General features: G+C 45.9%; 2 protein-coding genes across 2 annotated transcripts in view; one reads left to right on the forward strand and one right to left on the reverse strand.

The window, feature by feature from the left end:
- LOC132763537 (erlin-1-like) overlaps positions 1–7,180 on the forward strand; it is a 36,389-nt gene extending 29,209 nt beyond the window's left edge. Inside the window, exon 11 of the mRNA XM_060757102.2 lies at positions 1,967–7,180. Coding sequence (XP_060613085.2) covers positions 1,967–2,089 — 123 coding nt within the window. The 3' untranslated portion in view covers positions 2,090–7,180. The remainder of the gene's footprint in view (positions 1–1,966) is intronic.
- LOC132763538 (oocyte zinc finger protein XlCOF6-like) lies at positions 7,054–18,977 on the reverse strand. Its single transcript, XM_060757104.2, has 2 exons — positions 18,872–18,977; positions 7,054–10,681 (listed from the first exon to the last, which is right to left on the reverse strand). Exon 2 carries the CDS (start codon positions 10,522–10,524, stop codon positions 9,559–9,561), a length of 966 nt encoding a protein of 321 aa, XP_060613087.2. The 5' UTR covers positions 10,525–10,681; positions 18,872–18,977; the 3' UTR covers positions 7,054–9,558.
- Between the last annotated feature and the right edge of the window lie 204 nt (positions 18,978–19,181).

Below are 19,181 nucleotides of genomic sequence, written 5' to 3' on the forward strand. Positions count from 1 at the left end.
AGCTGACGAGCCAAATTCAAGGTGCAGGTAATGACCTATAAAGCCCTAAACAGTTTGGGCCCCACCTGTCTCCACAATCGCATCTCCCTCTATGAACCAGTGCGGACACTAAGATCCACAGGGAGGCCGAATCCTCTTGCTCCCACCACCGTCTCAAGCCCGGTTGGTGGGGACAAGGGAAGAGGGCCTTCTCGGTGGTGGCCCCCTGCCTCTGGAATGACCTCCCCAAGGAGATAAGGCTGGCCCCATCCCTCACCTTCCTTAAGAACTTAAAGACTTGGTGGTTTCATCAGGCCTTCGATAATGACTAGTCTTGAGTCTCAAGCCCTTGGTCCAACAGGACTTGGCCTTGTACCCCATCCATTTCCCACCTTCTCTTCTGCACTATACCTTTTTTATAGTCCTTTAATTGGCCCTGGAATTGAGTGGCCCTGGTCCCATTGCTGAGACCGATCCTTGCACTGTAGCATTCAGCCAGCCCCATTTTCCCCTTCTTCTTGCACTAGCCTTGGCTCAGCCTGTTCCAAATAGTCCAGGCCCCTTATTGAAATCTTGGCCCTTGGCAGGTTACCTTGCACAAAGAAGAGAGCGGAACCAATTTTAAATCGATTGTAATATATATGTTAACAGTTTATGCCTATGTTTTTGGTTTATATAGTATGTTTTTGTATTATTTTGCATATGTGGAAACCGCCCTGAGTCCCCTTGGGGAGATAGGGCGATATATAAATAAAGTATTATTATTATTATTATTATTATTGACACAAAAGCACAGTAGGTCACAGCAAACGAGATCTGTATGCTGGATTTCGTATACCAAAATCACAAGTTTAACACTTCCCAAGCGTCTAGGACTGTTTGATGTATTTTCGAATGATGCGTGCAGATCCAAATCAGGTGGCCTTTTGCAGTTGACAGATCGTGATTTTGTCAGTGTTTACTGTTTCCAAAGGCTGGCTGAGATCTTTTGGCACGGCTCCCGGTGCGCCAATGACCACTGGGACCACCTGGACTGGTTTATGCCAGAGCCGTTGCAGTTCGATTTTGAGGTCTTTATAGCGGCTGAGTTTTTCCTGTTGTTTTTCCTCAATGCAACTGTCACCCGATATGACAACATCAATAATCCTGACTTTTTCTTTTCCACAATCGTGATGTCTGGTGTGTTGTGTTCCAAAACTTTGTCAGTCTGGATTCAAAAGTCCCACAGTATTTTTGCATGTTCATTTTCCATGACCGTTGCATGTTTATGATCCCACCAATTCTTTGCTGCTGGCAGGTGGTCCTTGTGACATAAGTTCCAGTGAATCATTTGGGCCACAGAGTTGTGCCTTTGTTTGAAGGCCATCTGCGATTTTTTTGCAACAGCTGAAGATATGATCCATGGTTTCATCAGCTTCCTTGCACAGTCTGCATTATTATTATTATTATTATTATTATTATTATTATTATTATTTGTAATGGAAATTTAAAAATAATAAGAAATATGCTTAAAGATGTTTTTTATTTTTTTATTTTACTGTTAGATTTTATATAATATGACATATTCTTTCATCTAAGATATTTAAAAAAGGGAAGAACGTATGCTTATACATTTCATTTGACAAATTTATAAATATTTTGGGGTTTTTTTTTTAAAAAAAAGGTTTTGCAAAGCTCCCTTGACTGAATCCATCCAACTGTAATACCATTGTCATGGCCATTATAGTCCTGACACCATATGATGCAGCACTTCGACTGTGATTCTGGAGACCAAAGATTAAATCCCTGCTCAGTTACAGAATCTCAGACCCGAGTCTCTTGGCCCCTTAGGCCAAGAGACTCAGATCTCTTGGCCTCGTCACACCCTCTCAGCCTTAGAAGCAGCCCATGAGAAACCTATCTGCTTAATTCATTAACAACTGAATACTCTTGAAAGGCTCTGCTCTTTAGTGGTTGATAGCAAACTATTATTCTCTACCTCATCCAGGACAGAAGCAGCATGGCTCTCAAGTTCCCAAGCCTGGTTCAGGACCTGGACAGCCTCCTTAGTAGCAGGTGGGAAGGAGTGACAGAGTTGGACGTCATCTGTGCACTCCGAAACTCCAGATGATCTCCCCCAGCGGCTTCATGTAGATGTTGTTACATGGGAGACAATATTGAACCCTGAGGAAACCCACAAGACAATGGTTATGGGGTTGAACAGGAGTCCCCCAGTAACACCTTTTGGGTGCGATCTTCCAGAAAGGACCGGAAAGCTCTGTCCAGTGACTTCAAAGAGAACCACCTGAAGCCTAACCCTTCCAAGGCACAAGTGTGTGCTTTCTACCTACGCAACCATGAAGCCAACAGGAAACTGAAAGTCACCTGGGAAGGTCAAGAGCTTGAACATTGCTTTCATCCTAAATATCTCAGTGTCCCTTTAGACCGAACACTAACATATAGGACACACTGCAAGAACACCAAGCACAAAGTAGCTGCATGCAATAACATCATGTGGAAACTTACTGACAGCACATGGGGTGTACACCCAAAATTAATAAACATAAGCCCTCGCCTTGTCTTACTCAACTGCCGGGTATACCTGCCCTGTTTGACATAAGTGGTCTCAGGCCTGGTGTTGGAGTCCCAACGGCTTATTGTGCTGGGGGACTTCAATATGCACTCTGAGACCACTCTGTCAGGATCGGCACAGGACTTCATGGCTGCCGTGGCAACCATGGGCCTGTCCCAATTAGTATCGGGTCCCACCCACAGTGCTGGACACATGCTGGATCTGGTTTTCTGTCAGGGATGGGAAGAAGGTGGCGGGGTGGAGGAGCTGACCATTGCTCCATTGCCATGGACCGACCACCGCCTGATCAGGTTTAGACTTATTGCACCTTCCTACCTATGCAGGGGTGGTGGACCCATTAAAATGGTCCACCCCCAGGAGACTTATGGATCCAAATGGTTTCCTGACGGCTCTTGTGGATTTTCCCAAGGCCCTGGTCTCTCTCTGGGATAGGGAGATGACCGGGGCTATAGACACGATCACTCCAGAATGCCCCCTCTCAAGTAACCAAGCTAAACCAGCTACTTGGTTCACTTTTATTTTGTCGTGTCAGGAGCAACCGCTCCTGTTGTGAGAGTATTGGCCGTCTGCAAGGACATTGCCCAGGGGACGCCCGGATGATTTTTGATGTTTTATCATCCTTGTGGGAGGCTTCTCTCATGTCCCCGCATGAGGAGCTGGAGCTGATAGAGGGAGCTCATCTGCCTCTCCCTGGATTCGAACCTGCGACCTGCTTTAACCCACTGCGCCACCGGGGGTTCACTGAGGAGCTGGTAGTGATGAAACAAAAGAAGAGGTGGCTAGAGTGCATGTGGCAAAGGAAGTCCAGGCATGTCTAGTTTCTTCAGCGTGATCACTGTGAAATCTACACCTGTGGTATTTCCTGCGTCCACGCAACTGATTCGGATCCTTATTGAAAAGCTTTTGCCAAATCGGGGACTCCAGCCCTGCCCATCCACTCCAGTAATAAAGCCAGGCAGCGGGGCTTGAGGCCTTCGTTCCTTTTGTCCGCGAAAGCAGCAACAACTCGGTGTTCTCTCCTAAAACTACTATTGGTTTGACTCAAGGACTCCAGTTTGACTACTCTAACAGACTGCAATTCCAACTTGTGTTCTGGGACCTTTGTTTATCCTATTCAGGTCAGCATTTCATTTTCTTCAACTTTGAAATGTATGGCTTATGGGGAGAGTTGCTCCAGGGTAACTCCCACCCCCTTTGTGTTTCCTGCCACTGGGAGGATGAACCCACTCCCTCCCTCCAAGGTGCCGCATCCTCTGAGGTGCAGGCTTTTTTGCCCTTGATAATGTGTAGTAACTTACCTTCTTTTTCTTCTGTTCACCTTGCTCAGAAAGTGGGAGGGAAGAAGACTTTTAAGCAGCCTAACACCCTTTGCAGAGCCAGGAAGTGGTAGAGCTTGTGCCAGCAAAATGCCTCTGCGGCTTGGTGCCAATAACTTTGTTTTGGATTGCAGCCTAGCCTCTCAGCTGTTTCTATTTTTGGAGGACAGCTTGCTCACACTGCCCATGCTTTCCATGCCCCATTTACCCCTGCCATGCTTTTGTCCCTCTCAGGGGAAGGGAGGCTCAAGGCAGCCACACCACCTGTGCAAGTGATGGCTAGCCAAGGCTTTGGGGCTCAGCCCATGGAGTATAACTCCTTGGAGGGGCCTGTGGGCTACCATCCTCCCTCTGCATCTTGCCACCTGGGAGCTTCAGTGATGGCTTAGAATGTAAGTACTGTGTCTTTTGGGCCCCATCTGCCACTTGGTCCATGCCTCAACAGGTAGGTTGGTATTATTTTGAATAGGTACCATCTGCACCCTCCTTTCCTTCTCAAGGATTTGGAGTCCCTTCTTTTGATTTTCAGGGGTTTAATAAGATTTTTTCCCAAGCTCATTCTGGTGCTTCCTCTCAGCTGCAACCAGTCAATGAGTCTGATGTAGATTCTGACTCCTATGAGGAGCAGATTTCTCCTACTCTTGAGGAGGACTTTTCCATCCCAGATTCCATCAGGGATGAGTTACCTTATTTTTCCTCCTTGATTGCTCACCTGGTTCATTCCCTTCAGTTGCTTTCTATATCTTCTTTGATACACCAGTAGAGGATCTGCTTTTCTCGGCTGAGCAACAGCAGAAACAAGCTCCAAGTCCAGTTCTCCCAGCACTTCCATACTTGCTTAAGCTCGAATAAAAACCAAAAGGCAACTCCTGCTTCTGTGTCTGGGATTTCTAAGTTTGGAAATGCACTTTACAGCATAGACACCTCTTCAGCAGAGTGGTTAGTTAAACCTACTAAACCAAACTTTATTGTGGTCAAAGTCATTCACTCCAAGAAAACTAAGAAACCTCAAGTTAGTCCACTGTGGTAAGAAGATCTACACCACTGCTAGCCTGCTCATTTGCATGATTCATTACCATGCTTGTATGGCAGGCTATCAGGTGCTCTTATGGCATAACTTAGCACCTTATTTGCTGGGAGCTGGATAGGGGGAGTGTGTCCCTGTTGGTTCTGCTGGACCTCTCAGCGGCCTTCGATACCATTGACCACGGTATCCTTCTGGGACGCCTCACAGAAATGGGACTTGGAGGTACTGCTCTGCAGTGGCTTCAGTCCTTCCTGGAGGGTCAGTCTCAGAAGGTGTTACTGGGTGACACCTGTTCGACTCCACAACCATTGTCTTGTGGAGTCCCTCAGGGTTCAGTGCTGTCCCCAATGTTATTTAACATCTACATGAAGCCACTGGGGGAGATCATCCGGAGTTTCGGGTTGTTATCTGTACGCAGATGACGTCCAAATGACGTCCAAATCTGTCACTCTTTTCCACCTAAGGAGGCTGTTCAGACCTTAAACCGGTGCTTCCCCGCTGTGTCGGACTGGATGAGGGCTAACAAATTGAAACTGAATCCAGACAAGACAGAGGTCCTCCTGGTCAGTCAAAAGACCAAACAGGGCATAGGGTTACAGCCTGTGTTTAATGGGGTAACACTCCTCCTGAACACGCAGGTTTGCAGTTTGGGAGTGATCCTGGATTTATTGCTGACCCTGGAACCCCAGGTCTCGGTGGTGGCCAAGGGGAGCCTTTGCACAGTTAAAACTCGTGCACTAGCTGTGCCCGTACCTTGGGAAGTCTGATCTGGCCACGGTGGTCCACGCTCTGATTACATCCCAAATAGATTACTGCAATGCGCTCTACGTGGGGCTGCCTTTGAAGATGGTTCAGAAACTTCAGCTAGTCCAAAACTACAGGGAGCATACCACCCCACCCCACCCCCCCTACTATGCCAGCTCCACTGGCTGCCGGTTCATCTCCCAGCCCAATTCAAAGTGCTGGTTTTGACCTATAAAGCTCTATACGGTTCCGGCCCAGCTTACTTGTCCAAACGCATCCACCCCTACATCCCACCTCGTAATCTAAGATCATCTGGGGAGGACCTGCTCTCACTCCCGTCAACAATACAGATGCGTCTGGTAGGGACGAGAGACAGGGCCTTCTCGGCTGTGGCCCCCGCCTATGGAACACACTCCCAAATGAGGCAAGATCCACTCCCTCCCTCATAGCTTTTAGAAAGTAATTAAAATCATGGTTCTGGCACCAGGCCTTTGGACAGTAGATGTATGTAGCATTTTAGAGGGACATTGACTGGAACGGCGATTCGACTGTTTTATTGTTGTTTTAATGCTTGTTGATGTATTGTTTTAATTGTGGTTTATGTTTAATTGTGGTTTTTATTTGTATTGGCATCGTATCAGTGCCCAACATTAGGCATTGAATCTTGACATTATTTATGTGTAAACAACTTTGAGTATGTAAATACTGTAAATAAATAAATAAATAAGTCTGCCTATGCAAAGCAGGTGAACATAGAATTGAATGAAACATGCAGAATATTCACAGGATGTCTTAAACCTACACCTGTTGATAAACTCTACAGGCTAGCTGGCATGCCCCCCTCCCCCCCAATGTGCAATGGGAAGTTGCTGCTAAATGTGAGAGAAATAAGGTTGAACACTGTGAAAGCCACCCACTACATGGCTACCAGCCTTCTCCCAGTAGACTCAAATCAAGGAAAAGCTTCATGAGAACTACCACTCCTCTTGGCGTTCCCCCCAGCAACAGCAAGGGCAGCTCAACTAGGAAATCCCAACTGGATGGGCTCCCACGATGGAGGGTCTTCCTCCGGGGTAAACCAAGAATGGGTAACTTGGAAGCCCCTGAACAGGCTCGGAAGTGGAGTGAGCAGAACAAAAGACAACCTGGCAATATGGCACTGCCTAAAAGAACCCCACACCTTGTGCAACTGTGGAGCAGAACAGACAACTCTGCATCTGTATGCTTGTCCATTATGCCCTGCCTCATGTACAGAGGAAGAATTGTTGGAGGCTACAGACAATGCCATTGCTATTTCCCGTTTTTTGGTCAAAAGATATTTAGCCGCTTGTGCTCCTTCTATTTTTATCAGTTTTTATACTAATTTATGCAATGCTTTTGATATGAAATAAATAAATAAAAGTCTCCTCTCAGCCTTCTCTTCTTTTTATGTAATTTTTATTGAATGCTTTTCTGGTTCTACAGATAAAATATAGGTGATGGGGAGGGGAAGGAACGGGGAAGGAATGGGGACTTGTCTACATGGGGGGGGGGGGGGGGGGTGGCACACACATGGGAGAAAGTGAGGTTGTGGGAAGAGGAGGAAACATCTTGACTTCCCATTCTAATTCTCCACGTGTTCCAAGAAATAAATTGAAGTAGGGGTAGAACTCTCAGTTCCTTTCTATATCTTTGGCTTCTCTCCTGCTTGTAGTCAAATTTACTCTGCTTTCTTCTTCAGTCCTTAGTTTTTATTGTGATCATCTTCCCTTGTAGATAGATAGTAATCCTCTCTTAATGTTCGATCAGATATTCGTCAAATAGTTTCCAATAACTTTTTTTTATGGGTCTTCCTTTAAGATAGGTCAGCTTGTCCATGTTTCTTATTTTGCTGGCCTTACCTAGCCATTCTTCTTTAGATGGAACCTCTTTCACTTTCCAGTTTCTCGCATACACCATTCGTTAAGTATGTGAACAGGATGTCTGTATTTTGGTCTAGCTCGATATCTTCATCTGTTATCCCTAGTAGGAAATATTCTGGTTTCCTCTGAATATTCATCTTAACATTTTCTGGCCTTCTTGTACTGATTTCCAGTATGTTCTTGCTTTGGAACATGTATCTTATGAAGGCTCAACATGCCCAGCTCTTTAAGCCGCTCCTCATAGGGCTTGTTCTCCAGACCCTTGATCCTTTGAGTTATCCTCCTCTGGACACATTCCAGTTTAGAGTCAACATCTCCCTTCAATTGTGGTGCCCAGAATTGGACACAGTATTCCTGATATGGTTTAACCAAGGAAGAATAGAGCATGGGGAGCATGACTTCCTTGGATCTAGGAACTAGACTCCTCTTGATGCAGGCCAAAATCCCATTGGCTTTCTTTGCCACTGCATGGCATTCCTGGCTCCTGTTCCCCTTCCTCCCCACGAGGACTCCTAGATCTTTTCCATGCATCCTGCTGTGGAGCCAGGCATGATCATCCCTCATTCTGTCTCTTCGCATTTAATTTTTTCTGCCTAAGTGAAGTCTCTTGCATTTGTCCCTGTTGAACTTCACTGTATGAGTTTTGGCCCATCATATCTCTAATCTGTGAAGATCCCTTTGAATTCTGCTCGTCTTCTGGAGTATTGGCTATCCCTCCCAATTTGGTGTCGTCTGCCAACTTGATGATCCTGCCTTCTAACCCTTCATCTAAAGTAATTAATGAAGATGTTGATCAGAAGCCCCATGTTCACTAGGTCATGGGGATTCTCTGTGCCAAGTGTGGTCCAGATCCATTGTTGGTTGGGTTCATAGTGCTCTCTGGATGTAGGCGAACTACAGCTCCTATAAATCATGGTGAATCCCCCCAAACCTCTTGTTCAGTTACTGATCAATTAGCTGTGTGCCACAGGAAAGGGTTAAGGGAAAGGCAGTGGGCAGAGTAATGTATATCCCATAGCAATGGAAAGAATAAGGAGCCCTGGGATGTCCATTCTGGAGGAAAAACAGAACATCTAGAATCAAAGAGTTGGAAGAGACCTCATGGGCCATCCACTCCAACTCCCTGCCAAGAAGCAGGAAAATCGCATTCAAAACACCCCCAACAGATGGCCATCCAGCCTTTGTTTAAAAGCCTCAAAAGAAGGGGCCTCCACCACACTCCAGGGCAGAGAGTTCCACTGCTGAACACCGCTCAGTCAGGAAGTTCTTCCTAATGTTCAGATGGAATCTCCTTTCTTGTAGGATGAAATTGTCCCCAAATGAAAGCACTCCTTGGGTGGTGGGGCAGTATGGTGTTTGGGGAGGACATTGGCAGGATGTGGGAGACATATTCATGGAAATTGATGTAACCTGCAATGTCCTTGGAGGGAGGGCTTTGGGTGACTCTTCAGCACTGTGGGTTGTAGGTGTTTGTGGAGGCGGGAGGTTGTCTGTTTAAGTGGACCTCTCCACCACATACACATTTTCACTTTCATTATGTGTATAGATTATTCTACTCCATTCGGACAATTCTGGTGTTAATACAATTTTAGGGTATTATTGTTTTACTATTTATTTTATATGCAGCACTCTGGAGTACTTTTGTGAGCCGCCCAAGTCCCTTCGGGGAGATGGTGATGAGGTATTAATAAAGGTTATTATTGTTGTTGTTATATTATTTATTTATTTATTTGGTACCACTATTCTAATTTATAAATCCTACACTTCACATGTGCCCCTATTGTTGTCATGAAAGAGTGATTTTAAAGTTCCAATGTTCCTTGAAAGTGATCAGATATTTCTCCTTAATCAGAAGCACCAGTTTCTTAATATCTGCTGGTTTGCCGATCTTCATCAGTCAGTGAACTTGAGTTGGGATAACTTCTTCCTTCCATCTCTGAGGATTCAGGATTCTTGCTGCAATTTTCATATATTTTAGTAATCATTCAAACTTTCTTTCTTGATGACCACCCAGCATATTTAAGAAATTCCTTCCAGGCATGTATTGGGTTTCTCCCCAATGTGTTTCTTGTGGTGTGAACATAGACTTCCACTCTCACTGAAGCTCTGGACACACTCCAGGCATTTATAGGGTTTCTCCTCAGTGTGAGTCCTTTGATGTGAACGTAGACCTGCATTCTGAGTAAAACTCTGTCCACACTCCAGGCATGTATAGGGTTTCTCCCCGGTGTGAGTCCTTTGATGTGAATGTAGACTTCCACTACGAGCAAAGCTCTGTCCACACTCCAAGCATGTATAGGGTTTCTCCCCCGTGTGAGTTCTTTCATGTGAATGTAGAGTTCCAATCCGAGCAAAGGTCTTTCCGCACTCCAGGCATTTATAGGGTTTCTCTCCAGTGTGAGTCCTTTGATGTAAACGTAGCCTTGCACTGTCAGTGAAGCTCTGTCCACAATCCTGGCATTTATAGGGTTTCTCCCCAGTGTGAGTCCTTTCATGTGAACGTAGAGTTCCACTCTGAGTGAAGCTCTGTCCACATTCCAGACATTTATAGGGTTTCTCCCCAGTATGAACCCTATGATGTGAACGTAGACCTGCACGATGAGTGAAGCTCTGTCCACACTCTAAGCATGTATAGGGTTTTTCCCCAGTGTGAGTCCTTTGATGTGAACGTAGGCTTCCACTCGCAGTAAAGCTCTGGCCACACTCCAGGCATGTATAGGGTTTCTCCCCAGTGTGAGTCCTTTGATGTTTATGTAGATTTCCACTACAAGTGAAACTCATTCCACACTCCAGGCACGTATAGGGTTTCTCCCCAGTGTGAGTCCTTCGATGTGAAAGTAGACTGGCACTCTTAGTGAAGCTCATTCCACACTCCAGGCATTTATAGGGTTTCTCCTCAGTGGGCATCCTTTGCTGTGAATGTGGATTTCCACTCTGAGTGAAGCTCTTTCCACACTCAAGACTTGTAAAGGGTTTCTCCTCCATGTTAACAGTCAGTTCCACAAGACTGGTACCGAGAGGATTTCTTCTTCCTACAGGATTTCTTTCATTATTGCCCTTAGGTTTCCAAATTCCTAAATATCCACCATATATTGATATTGCCTTTTCATGCCAGAGGTGACTTCATGGGGTTTTCATTTCCCTGGTCAAGAAAAAAGAAGCAAAAGGTTAATCATGAAGCTGCAAGCCTCCTTTATTTCCAAGATTATCCTCTTTTCCCTTCATGGCTCATTTTGAAAATGGAAATACCAAGAAATGGAGGTATGAAGAGTCTCAAGGACATACACAGAAACCAGCAAAGGTGATCATAGATTCATGAACAATAAGGGATGGAAGCAGAACAAAAGAAGAAAAGAAGGGAGGATGAAAAGAAAGAAATGATGGAAGGATGAATGAAAGAAAAAAAGGGATCTTCATCCAGTATTTTTATTTTATTTGCCACACTATATTAAAATTCATATAAAACAATTTAAAACTATTAAAATCAATGACTTCTGGGTTTAAATCCATGTCCATTTGCATTGTTAAGTCATTCCATATTCGTTCACAAGACTGAGTTTATCTGGTTACAATGAGGTTCCAAAAGCTTGCTCAAAGAACCAGGTTTTCACTCTTTTCCTAAAGGTCAGGAATGAGGGGGCTGATCTAATATCCCCAGGAAGGGAGTTCCACAGCCGAGGGAGGGGCCACCACTGAGAAGGCCCCATCCCTCGTCCCCACCAAACATGCCTGTGAGGCAGGCGGGATCGACAACAGGGCTTCCCCAGATGATCTTAAATTCCTGGAAGGTTCATAAGGGGAAACACATTCGGATAGGTAACTCGACTAAAGTACTAAAGAGTCACACTGATTTTGTTGGCTTGACACTAAACATGGCTAAAGAAGCATAAGGCAGACAGTCAGACAGACCACAGATGGAGCGTCATTCACTCTGAATGATGGGTTTACATGAATTACCAGGATAAGTTAAATATTAAGAGACGCAATGATTCCTTTATTAATTATTTTATGAATTTCATGATACTCCACAGAGCCCCCGGTGGCGCAATGCGTTAAACAGGTCGGAGGTTTGAATCTGAGGAGAGCAAGGATGAGCTCCCTCTATCAGCTCCAGCTCCCCATGCAAACGGGACATGAGAGAAGCCTTTCACAAGGATGGTAAAACATCAAAACATCTGGGCACCCTTGGGCAACGTCCTTGCAGATGACCAATTCTCTCACACCAGAAGCGACTTGCAATTTTGCAAGTCGCTCCTGACACGAAAAAAAAAGTGATACTCCACTTAGGCAGAAAAAATGAAATGCAGAGACAGAACGGAGGACAATGCCTGGCTCAAGACCAGTTCGTGTGAAAAAGATATTGGAGTCCTCGTGTGGAGAAAGGGGAACATGAGCCAGGAATGTCTTGCAGTGGCAAAAAAAGCCAATGGGATTTTGGTGTGCATAAATAGGAATCTAGTGTCTAGATCCAGGGAAGTCATGCTCCCTTTGCTCATACCACACTTGAAATACTATGTCCAATTCTGGGCACTACAATTGAAAGGAGATGTTGACAAGTTGTAATGTGTCCAGAGGAGGGCGACTCAAATGATCAAGGGTCTGGAGAACAAACCCTATGAGGAGTGCCTGAAAGAGCTAGGCATATTTAGCCTTCAGAAGAAAAGGCTGAGTGGAGACATGAGGGCCATGTATAAATAAGTGAAGGGAAGCCCTAGGGAGGAGGGAGCAAGCTTGTTTTTTGCTGCCCTGGAGGCTAGGATGTGGAACAATGACTTCAAACTACAGGAAAGAAAGGCGATTCCACCTAGAATCATAGAATCTTTGAGTTGGAAGAGACCTCATGGACCATCCAATCCAACCCCATTCTGCCACAAAGCAGGAAAATCGCATTCAAAGCACCCCTGACATATGGCCATCCAGCCTCTGTTCCAAAGAAGGAGCCTCTGCAGGAACCTGTCTGCAGTATTGGCCACGGTAGTCCACACTCTGATTACATCCTGAATAGACTACTGCAACGCACTCTACATGGGGTTGCCTCTGAAGACTGCCCGGAAGCTCCAACTAGTCCAACGCTCGGCAGCTAGGTTGCTCACCAGACCGGGGTAGAGGGAGTGCCCAACGCCCTCGCTGTGCCAGCTCCACTGGGTGCCCATTAGCTTCCGGGCACAATTCAAAGTGCTGGCTTTGGCCTATGAAACCCTGAACGGTTCTAGCCCAATTTACTTGTCCGAATGTCTCTCCCACTATGATCCACCTCAGACCCTAAGATCATCTGGGGTGGCCCTGCTCGTTGTCCCCCCATGATCGCAATCGCGTTTGGTGGGGACAAGGGACAGGGTGGCCCTTCAGCTGTGGAACTCCCTCCCAAGCGAAATTAGATCTGCTCCATCCCTCCTGACCTTTCGGAAACAAGTGAAATCCTGGCTATAGGATCAGGCATTTGCAGACTAGGCTGACCTGCTGGCAAACTGGCAGCTTTAATGGACTTGACAGACTGCTTTTAGGACGATGACTTAAATCAGCGACTGTTTGAATGTTTTTATACTCTTTTATATTGTTTTTATTTAAATTGTATATTTATGCTTTTGATTGTGGGCACCATGGCATGCCGGTTGGTAGCCGCCCTGAGTCCCTCTGCGGAGGTTGAGATAGATTGGGATACAAATGTCCGAAATACATAAATATCCTAAGCCATTAAATCCCAACCTGGGGCAGAACGGAATCCTCTCTATCCAGTCTCTATCCCAGAAGATGCCCCAAAAACCTCTTACTGACCATGAGCAAAACAGAGGGAAAAGGGAGGGAGTGGATAATTCAATTGCCACCCTCCCCACGACATTAAATAAAAGTGTGGCCTTAAATATTTAGCCAACCAAAAGGAAATCATGAGAAAAAACAGAGGCTGGGGAGACAAACCTCTGTCTGGATAAATTTTGGAGAAAACCTCAAAGGTCCAAAATGTTGTTCTCTGCTTCCCTGTCCTGGGACACATCTTCCGTGTAGAACAAATGCAAATTGTTGCAATTCAATAAGACATCAGCTGTCATGGATCACTCTAAATCTGTGTTTCTAAACCTGGGTGTCGGGACCCCTGGGGGGTTTGTGAGGAGGTGTCAGAGGGGTTGCCAAAGACCATCAGAAAACAAAGTGTGAGAAGTTTGGCCCAATTCTATTGTTGGTGGGATTCAGAATGTTATCTGATTGTAGGTGAACTATAAATCCCAGCAACTACAACTCCAAAATGTCACGGTCTATTTTCCCCAAACTCCACCAGCGTTCTCATTTTTGCATATTGAGTATTTGTGTCAAGTTGCATCCAGATCCATCATTGTTTCAGTTCACAGTGTTCTCTGCATGTAGGTGAGCTACAACTCCCAAAGTCAAGGTCAATGCCTATCAAAGCCTTCCAGTATTTTCTGTTGGTCATGGGACTTCTGTGTGCCAAGTTTGGTTCAATTCCATCGTTGGTGGAGTTCATAATACTCTCTGATTGCAGGTGAACTATAAATCCCAGCAACTACAACTCTCAAATGTCAAGGTCTATTTTCCCTACACTCCACCAGTGTTCACATTTGGGCATATTGAGTATTCATGCCAAGTTTGGTCCAGATCCATCATTGTTTGAGTCCACAGTGCTCTCTGCATGTAGGTGATTGTAGGTGCTCTCTGATTGTAGGTGAACTATAAATCCCAGCAACTACAACTCCCAAGGGACAAAATCAAACACCCCCCCCCAACCTCACCAGTATTCACATTTGGGTGTATCGGGTATTTGCCAAATGTGGTCCAGTGAATGAAAATACATCCTGCATATCAGATATTTACATGGCAATTCATAACGGTATAGAACAAAGTTTCCCCGACAGATTGCATTTTTACAAACCTACACCACAAAGCAGAGCCTAGAGAAGACAATTATGTTGGGGAAAGTAGAAGGTAAAAGGAAGAGGGGCCGACCAAGGGCAAGATGGATGGATGGCATCCTTGAAGTGACTGGCTTGACCTTGAAGGAGCTGGGAGTGGTGACAGCGGACAGGGAGCTCTGGCGTGGGCTGGTCCATGAGGTCACGAAGAGTCGGAGACGATTGAAAGAATGAACAACAAAAAACACCACAAAGGTATGGAAGCTGAGTTAGAACAAATGAAGAGAGAAAAACAAAGGCAAATGCCAAATTCTACACCTGGGCCACATAAACAGAGATAGGTATGCAGAAGTGCAGGATGGTGGGTACTTGGCCAAGCCCAAAGGGGACTCAAAGAGACTCAAAGCAGGCAACATTATGATATCGAATCCGCCCGAGGCCCCCGCTTTCCGGCTGATCTGATCAGCTGCAGAGAGTTCCGCAGCTCCTGGATGCCCCGTTGGGCCAACTTTGATTAAATGTGCCCCAGAAAAACTCCTAATAAAGACTAATTGAATTGTAACTTTCACCTCTCCATAGTGATACATTGTGTCTGTTTCTTGACTCAAAGGTATCTAATGCATGAATTTACCCTTTTTTGGGTTGCGGGCATCCCAGGGAAGCCGAATCTGTGTTTCTTTAAACCGTGGATACGGAAATCCCTCAGGCCCCCGTATCTGCGAGTTAACCAAACAACTCAATTTTGGTGCCATATTTTTCCTAACACAATTCTAACACTAACTGCTATCTTGGTTTTTCTATTTCGAACTCCTACGTTCTGGGAATAACCTTTTTGTTTTTGAGAATATATTTACAGAGAAACAGCCGATTGTCAAACTGAGCTTCCTGCTGCTGTGCTGCTTCTGCCGTCGCTTCTTCGTCCTCTTGGAGCCCCAGGACCCCCCGGGGCCCATGAGACCTTCGGGGAATGGATCTGTCACCCTCGCTCCAGTCTTTGGAAGGAATTATAGTTCTCCGAGGACAAAAGGACAAGCTCCAGCCCCAGCGATGCAGAAGCTCCATATCCTGGCTCAGTGGACTCACCAAGCCACTTCTTATGATTTTTGAACCTTTTTGCCCCACATCAAGGACTCTCTTTTCCCCATTATGGACATATTTTCCTCTATCATAATCTTAGTTCATCTACATTCAGCGAGCACTGCTCACTCAGGGCCCCTCTTCCTCAGAGATGGGGTGATCTAGTGAGAAAGAGAGACCCTTGGGGTCTGGAGGAAGGACTTCCTTGCACTCCTGTTACAATGTATTGCACTCACTGAGTCTGTACCACAGCGATGTTCTTTTTTCTCAGCCATATTGTTTTGATGTTGTTTACAATTGTGTTTGTATTTTATTTTTATCTGATGTTTTTAATCGGTTAAAATGTTTTACCTGTGTGATTTACTTGTAATTTTGGGCTTGTCCCTTGTAAGCCACCCCTAGTCCCCTTGGGGAGATGGTTGATGGGGTATAAAAATAAAGTTGTTATTATTATTATTATTATTATTATTATTATTATTATTATGGAAGACAGGAGCAGAATTCAAGACTATCTTAACAGATTAGAGAGATAATGGGCCAAAACTAACAAAATGAAGTTCAACCATGACAAATACAAGATATTCCACTTAGTCAGAAAAAAAAATGAAATGGAAAGAGACAGAATGGGGGACGATGCCTGGCTCAAGAGCAGTGCATGTGGAAAAGATCTATGTGTCTTTTCCCAAATCAGTTTTATTTAGAATAAGATTGTCTCCAATCGTAGTAATTAGGCCATATCACAATCTCAAACAAAACAAGGCTTGAAAAGACTTGATTGCACTCTATGCAATAAGTTACAATAAGACACTTCGAACAATACAGTAAATAAATATGACAAGAAAGGATAAAAGTGATAAAACAGCATATCCATTTTATTTCCTTATCACCCCTGCCATTTACCCTGATCAGCCCCACAGACGTGGTTCTCAGATGTATTGTTTTGCTTAAATACAGAGCTGTTTTATATGTTATTTTTGGGTCTTGGCCACATATAAAATATGTTGTTCTAGGGTGAATTCCCAATACATTGTCCGTTTGATACACGGACCAAGGCAGAAGTCTCTCACCTTCTGATCCAATTGACAATCCAATATACCCTCTATTTCAGGTGCCCTGCAGATACAACATTCATTGTAAGGGATGCTGTTAAATCTCCTGTATCTTATCATTGCCTCAAATTGAACAAGTCTTGCTAAAAAAAATTCACATTGGCATTTTTAGAGAGTTAGCCATTGGAAAGGTATGTTTCAATTGACTCAGCCATTTCAGGCTGGCAGCCTTACTGGGGGTGGCTGTATCTTTTTGTGCCTCTCTGCCCCAAATTCTTGGCCTGGCACTCTTTTTCCACTCTGTGGAAAAGATCTTGGAGTCCTTGTGGACAACAAGTTAAACATGAGCCAGGAATGTGATGTGGTGGCAAAAAAAAAAAAAAAAAAAGCCAATGGGATTTTGGCCTGCATCAAGAGGAATCTAGTGTCTAGATCCAGGGAAGTCCTGCTACCCATGCTCTATTCTGCCTTGGTCAGACCACACCTGGAATATTGTGTCCAATTCTGGGCACCACAATTGAAGGGAGATATCGGCAAGCTAGAATGTGCCCAGAGAAAGAAGGCAACTCAAAGGATCAAGGGTCTGGAGAACAAGCCTTATGAGGAGCGGCTTAAAGAGCTGGGCATGTTTAGCCTGAAGAGGAGAAGGCAGAGAGGAGATATGATAACCATGTATAAATATGTGAGAGGAAGTCACAGGGAGGAGGGAGCAAGCTTGTTTTCTGCTTCCCTGGAGACTAGGACGCAGTGGAGCAATGGCTGCAAGCTACAAGAAAGGAGATTCCATCTGAACATGAGGAAGAATTTCCTGACTGTGGGAGAGAGCTTTTCATACAATCATAGAATCAAAGAGTTGGAAGAGACCTCATGGGCCATCCAGTCCAACCCCATTCTGCCAAGAAGCAGGAGTATTGCATTCAAATCACCCCTGACAGATGGCCATCCAGCCTCTGTTTAAAAGCTTCCAAAGAAGGAGCCTCCACCACACACCGGGGCAGAGAGTTCCACTGCTGAACGGCACTCACAGTCAGGAAGTTCTTCCTCATGTTCAGATGGAATCTCCTCTCTTGTAGTTTGAAGCCATTGTTCCGCGTCCTAGTCTCCAACGAAGCAGAAAACAAGCTTGCTACCTCCTCCCTGTGGCTTCCTCTCACATATTTATACATGGCTATCATATCTCCTCTCAGCCTTCTCTTCTTCAGGCTAAACATGCCCAGTTCCTTAAGCCGCTCCTCATAGGGCTTGTTCTCCAGACCCTTTATCATTTTAGTCGCCCTCCTCTGGACACATTCCAGCTTGTCAATATCTCTCTTGAATTGTGGTGCCCAGAATTGGACACAATATTCCAGGTGTGGTCTAACCAAAGCGGAATAGAGCATGGGGAGCATGACTTCCCTAGATCTAGACACTATGCTCCTATTGATGCAGGCCAAAATCCCATTGGCTTTTTTTGCTGCCACATCACATTGTTGGCTCATGTTTAACTTGTTGTCCACGAGGACTCCAAGATCTTTTTCACACGTACTGCTCTCGAGCCAGGTATTGTCCCCCAAAAACGATTTGCATTTTGTTTTTCCTGCCTAAGTGGAGTATCTTGCATTTGTCCCTGTTGAACTTCATTGTGTTAGTTTTGGCCCTTTATCTCTCTAATCTGTCAAGATCGTTTTGAATCCTGCTCCTGTCCTCTGGAGTATTGGCTCTCCCTCCCAATTTGGTGTCGTCTGCAAACTTGATGATCCTGCCTTCTAGCCCTTCATCTAAGTCATTAATAAAGATGTTGAACAGGAGTGGAACTCAGCAGTGGAACTCTCTGCCCCGGAGGGAGTGTGGCGGAGGCTCCTTCTTTAACCAGAGGCTGGATGGCCATCTGTCGGGGGTGCTCTGAATGCACCCCCGACAAGTCCTGCTTCTTGGCAGAATGGGGTTGGACCGGGTGTCTTCCAACTCTGTGATTTTGTGATTCGAAGGAAGGAAGCCCCCCTCCCTCCCTCCCTCCCCACAAGGCAACCGCCGCCTCTCACCCACAAGGGAGGGAAGCCGCCTCTTTGAGACAGGCCTGCGGGCAGGCGGCTCTCCTCCTCCTCCGCCTCACGTCCAACTGGGAGGCGGTGCCGAGGCCAGGCCCCTCCCGCTGGGCCTCTTCCGGCCTCGCACATGCCGGGCTCCCCCCTCCCTCCCTGTGGCGCCACAGCCAGGGAGATTCAACAAAGAGAACAGCCGCCCCGCCCCCCCTTCCTTCCTTCCCTTCTTCCTCCCATGAGGCCCGAGCCTTCCCCGCCACACTCCCCCGGTCCTTCCGGGAGAAAAGAGGGGAAAGAAGGCCCCAACGCCACCCTGCGTTACCTTCTTCCTGCTCTCTCTCCGAAAGGCGCCTCTCTTCCGCCGCCATCAAGGCCTCCTTTCCCCGCCTCCTCCTCCTCCTCCGCCGGAAGTGGGCTCAGAGGGAAGTGCGAGCCGCCTCCTCCTCCTCTTTAGGAAGCAGAGGCCGTTCCGCTTTCTCTGGACTTCCGCCCGGCACAAAGATGGCGGCCACGGGCACACGTGCCTCAAAGAGAGGCGGGGCTTCCGCGAATTGGAATCCGCAGTTAGACTGTCGCATCCAGACTGTCGCACCACGACCGAGTTCAAAACTTGTCCTTGTCCTAAAGCAGCG

This window comes from Anolis sagrei, chromosome 11 (genome assembly GCF_037176765.1).
Source record: "Anolis sagrei isolate rAnoSag1 chromosome 11, rAnoSag1.mat, whole genome shotgun sequence".
Lineage (NCBI taxonomy): Eukaryota > Metazoa > Chordata > Lepidosauria > Squamata > Dactyloidae > Anolis > Anolis sagrei.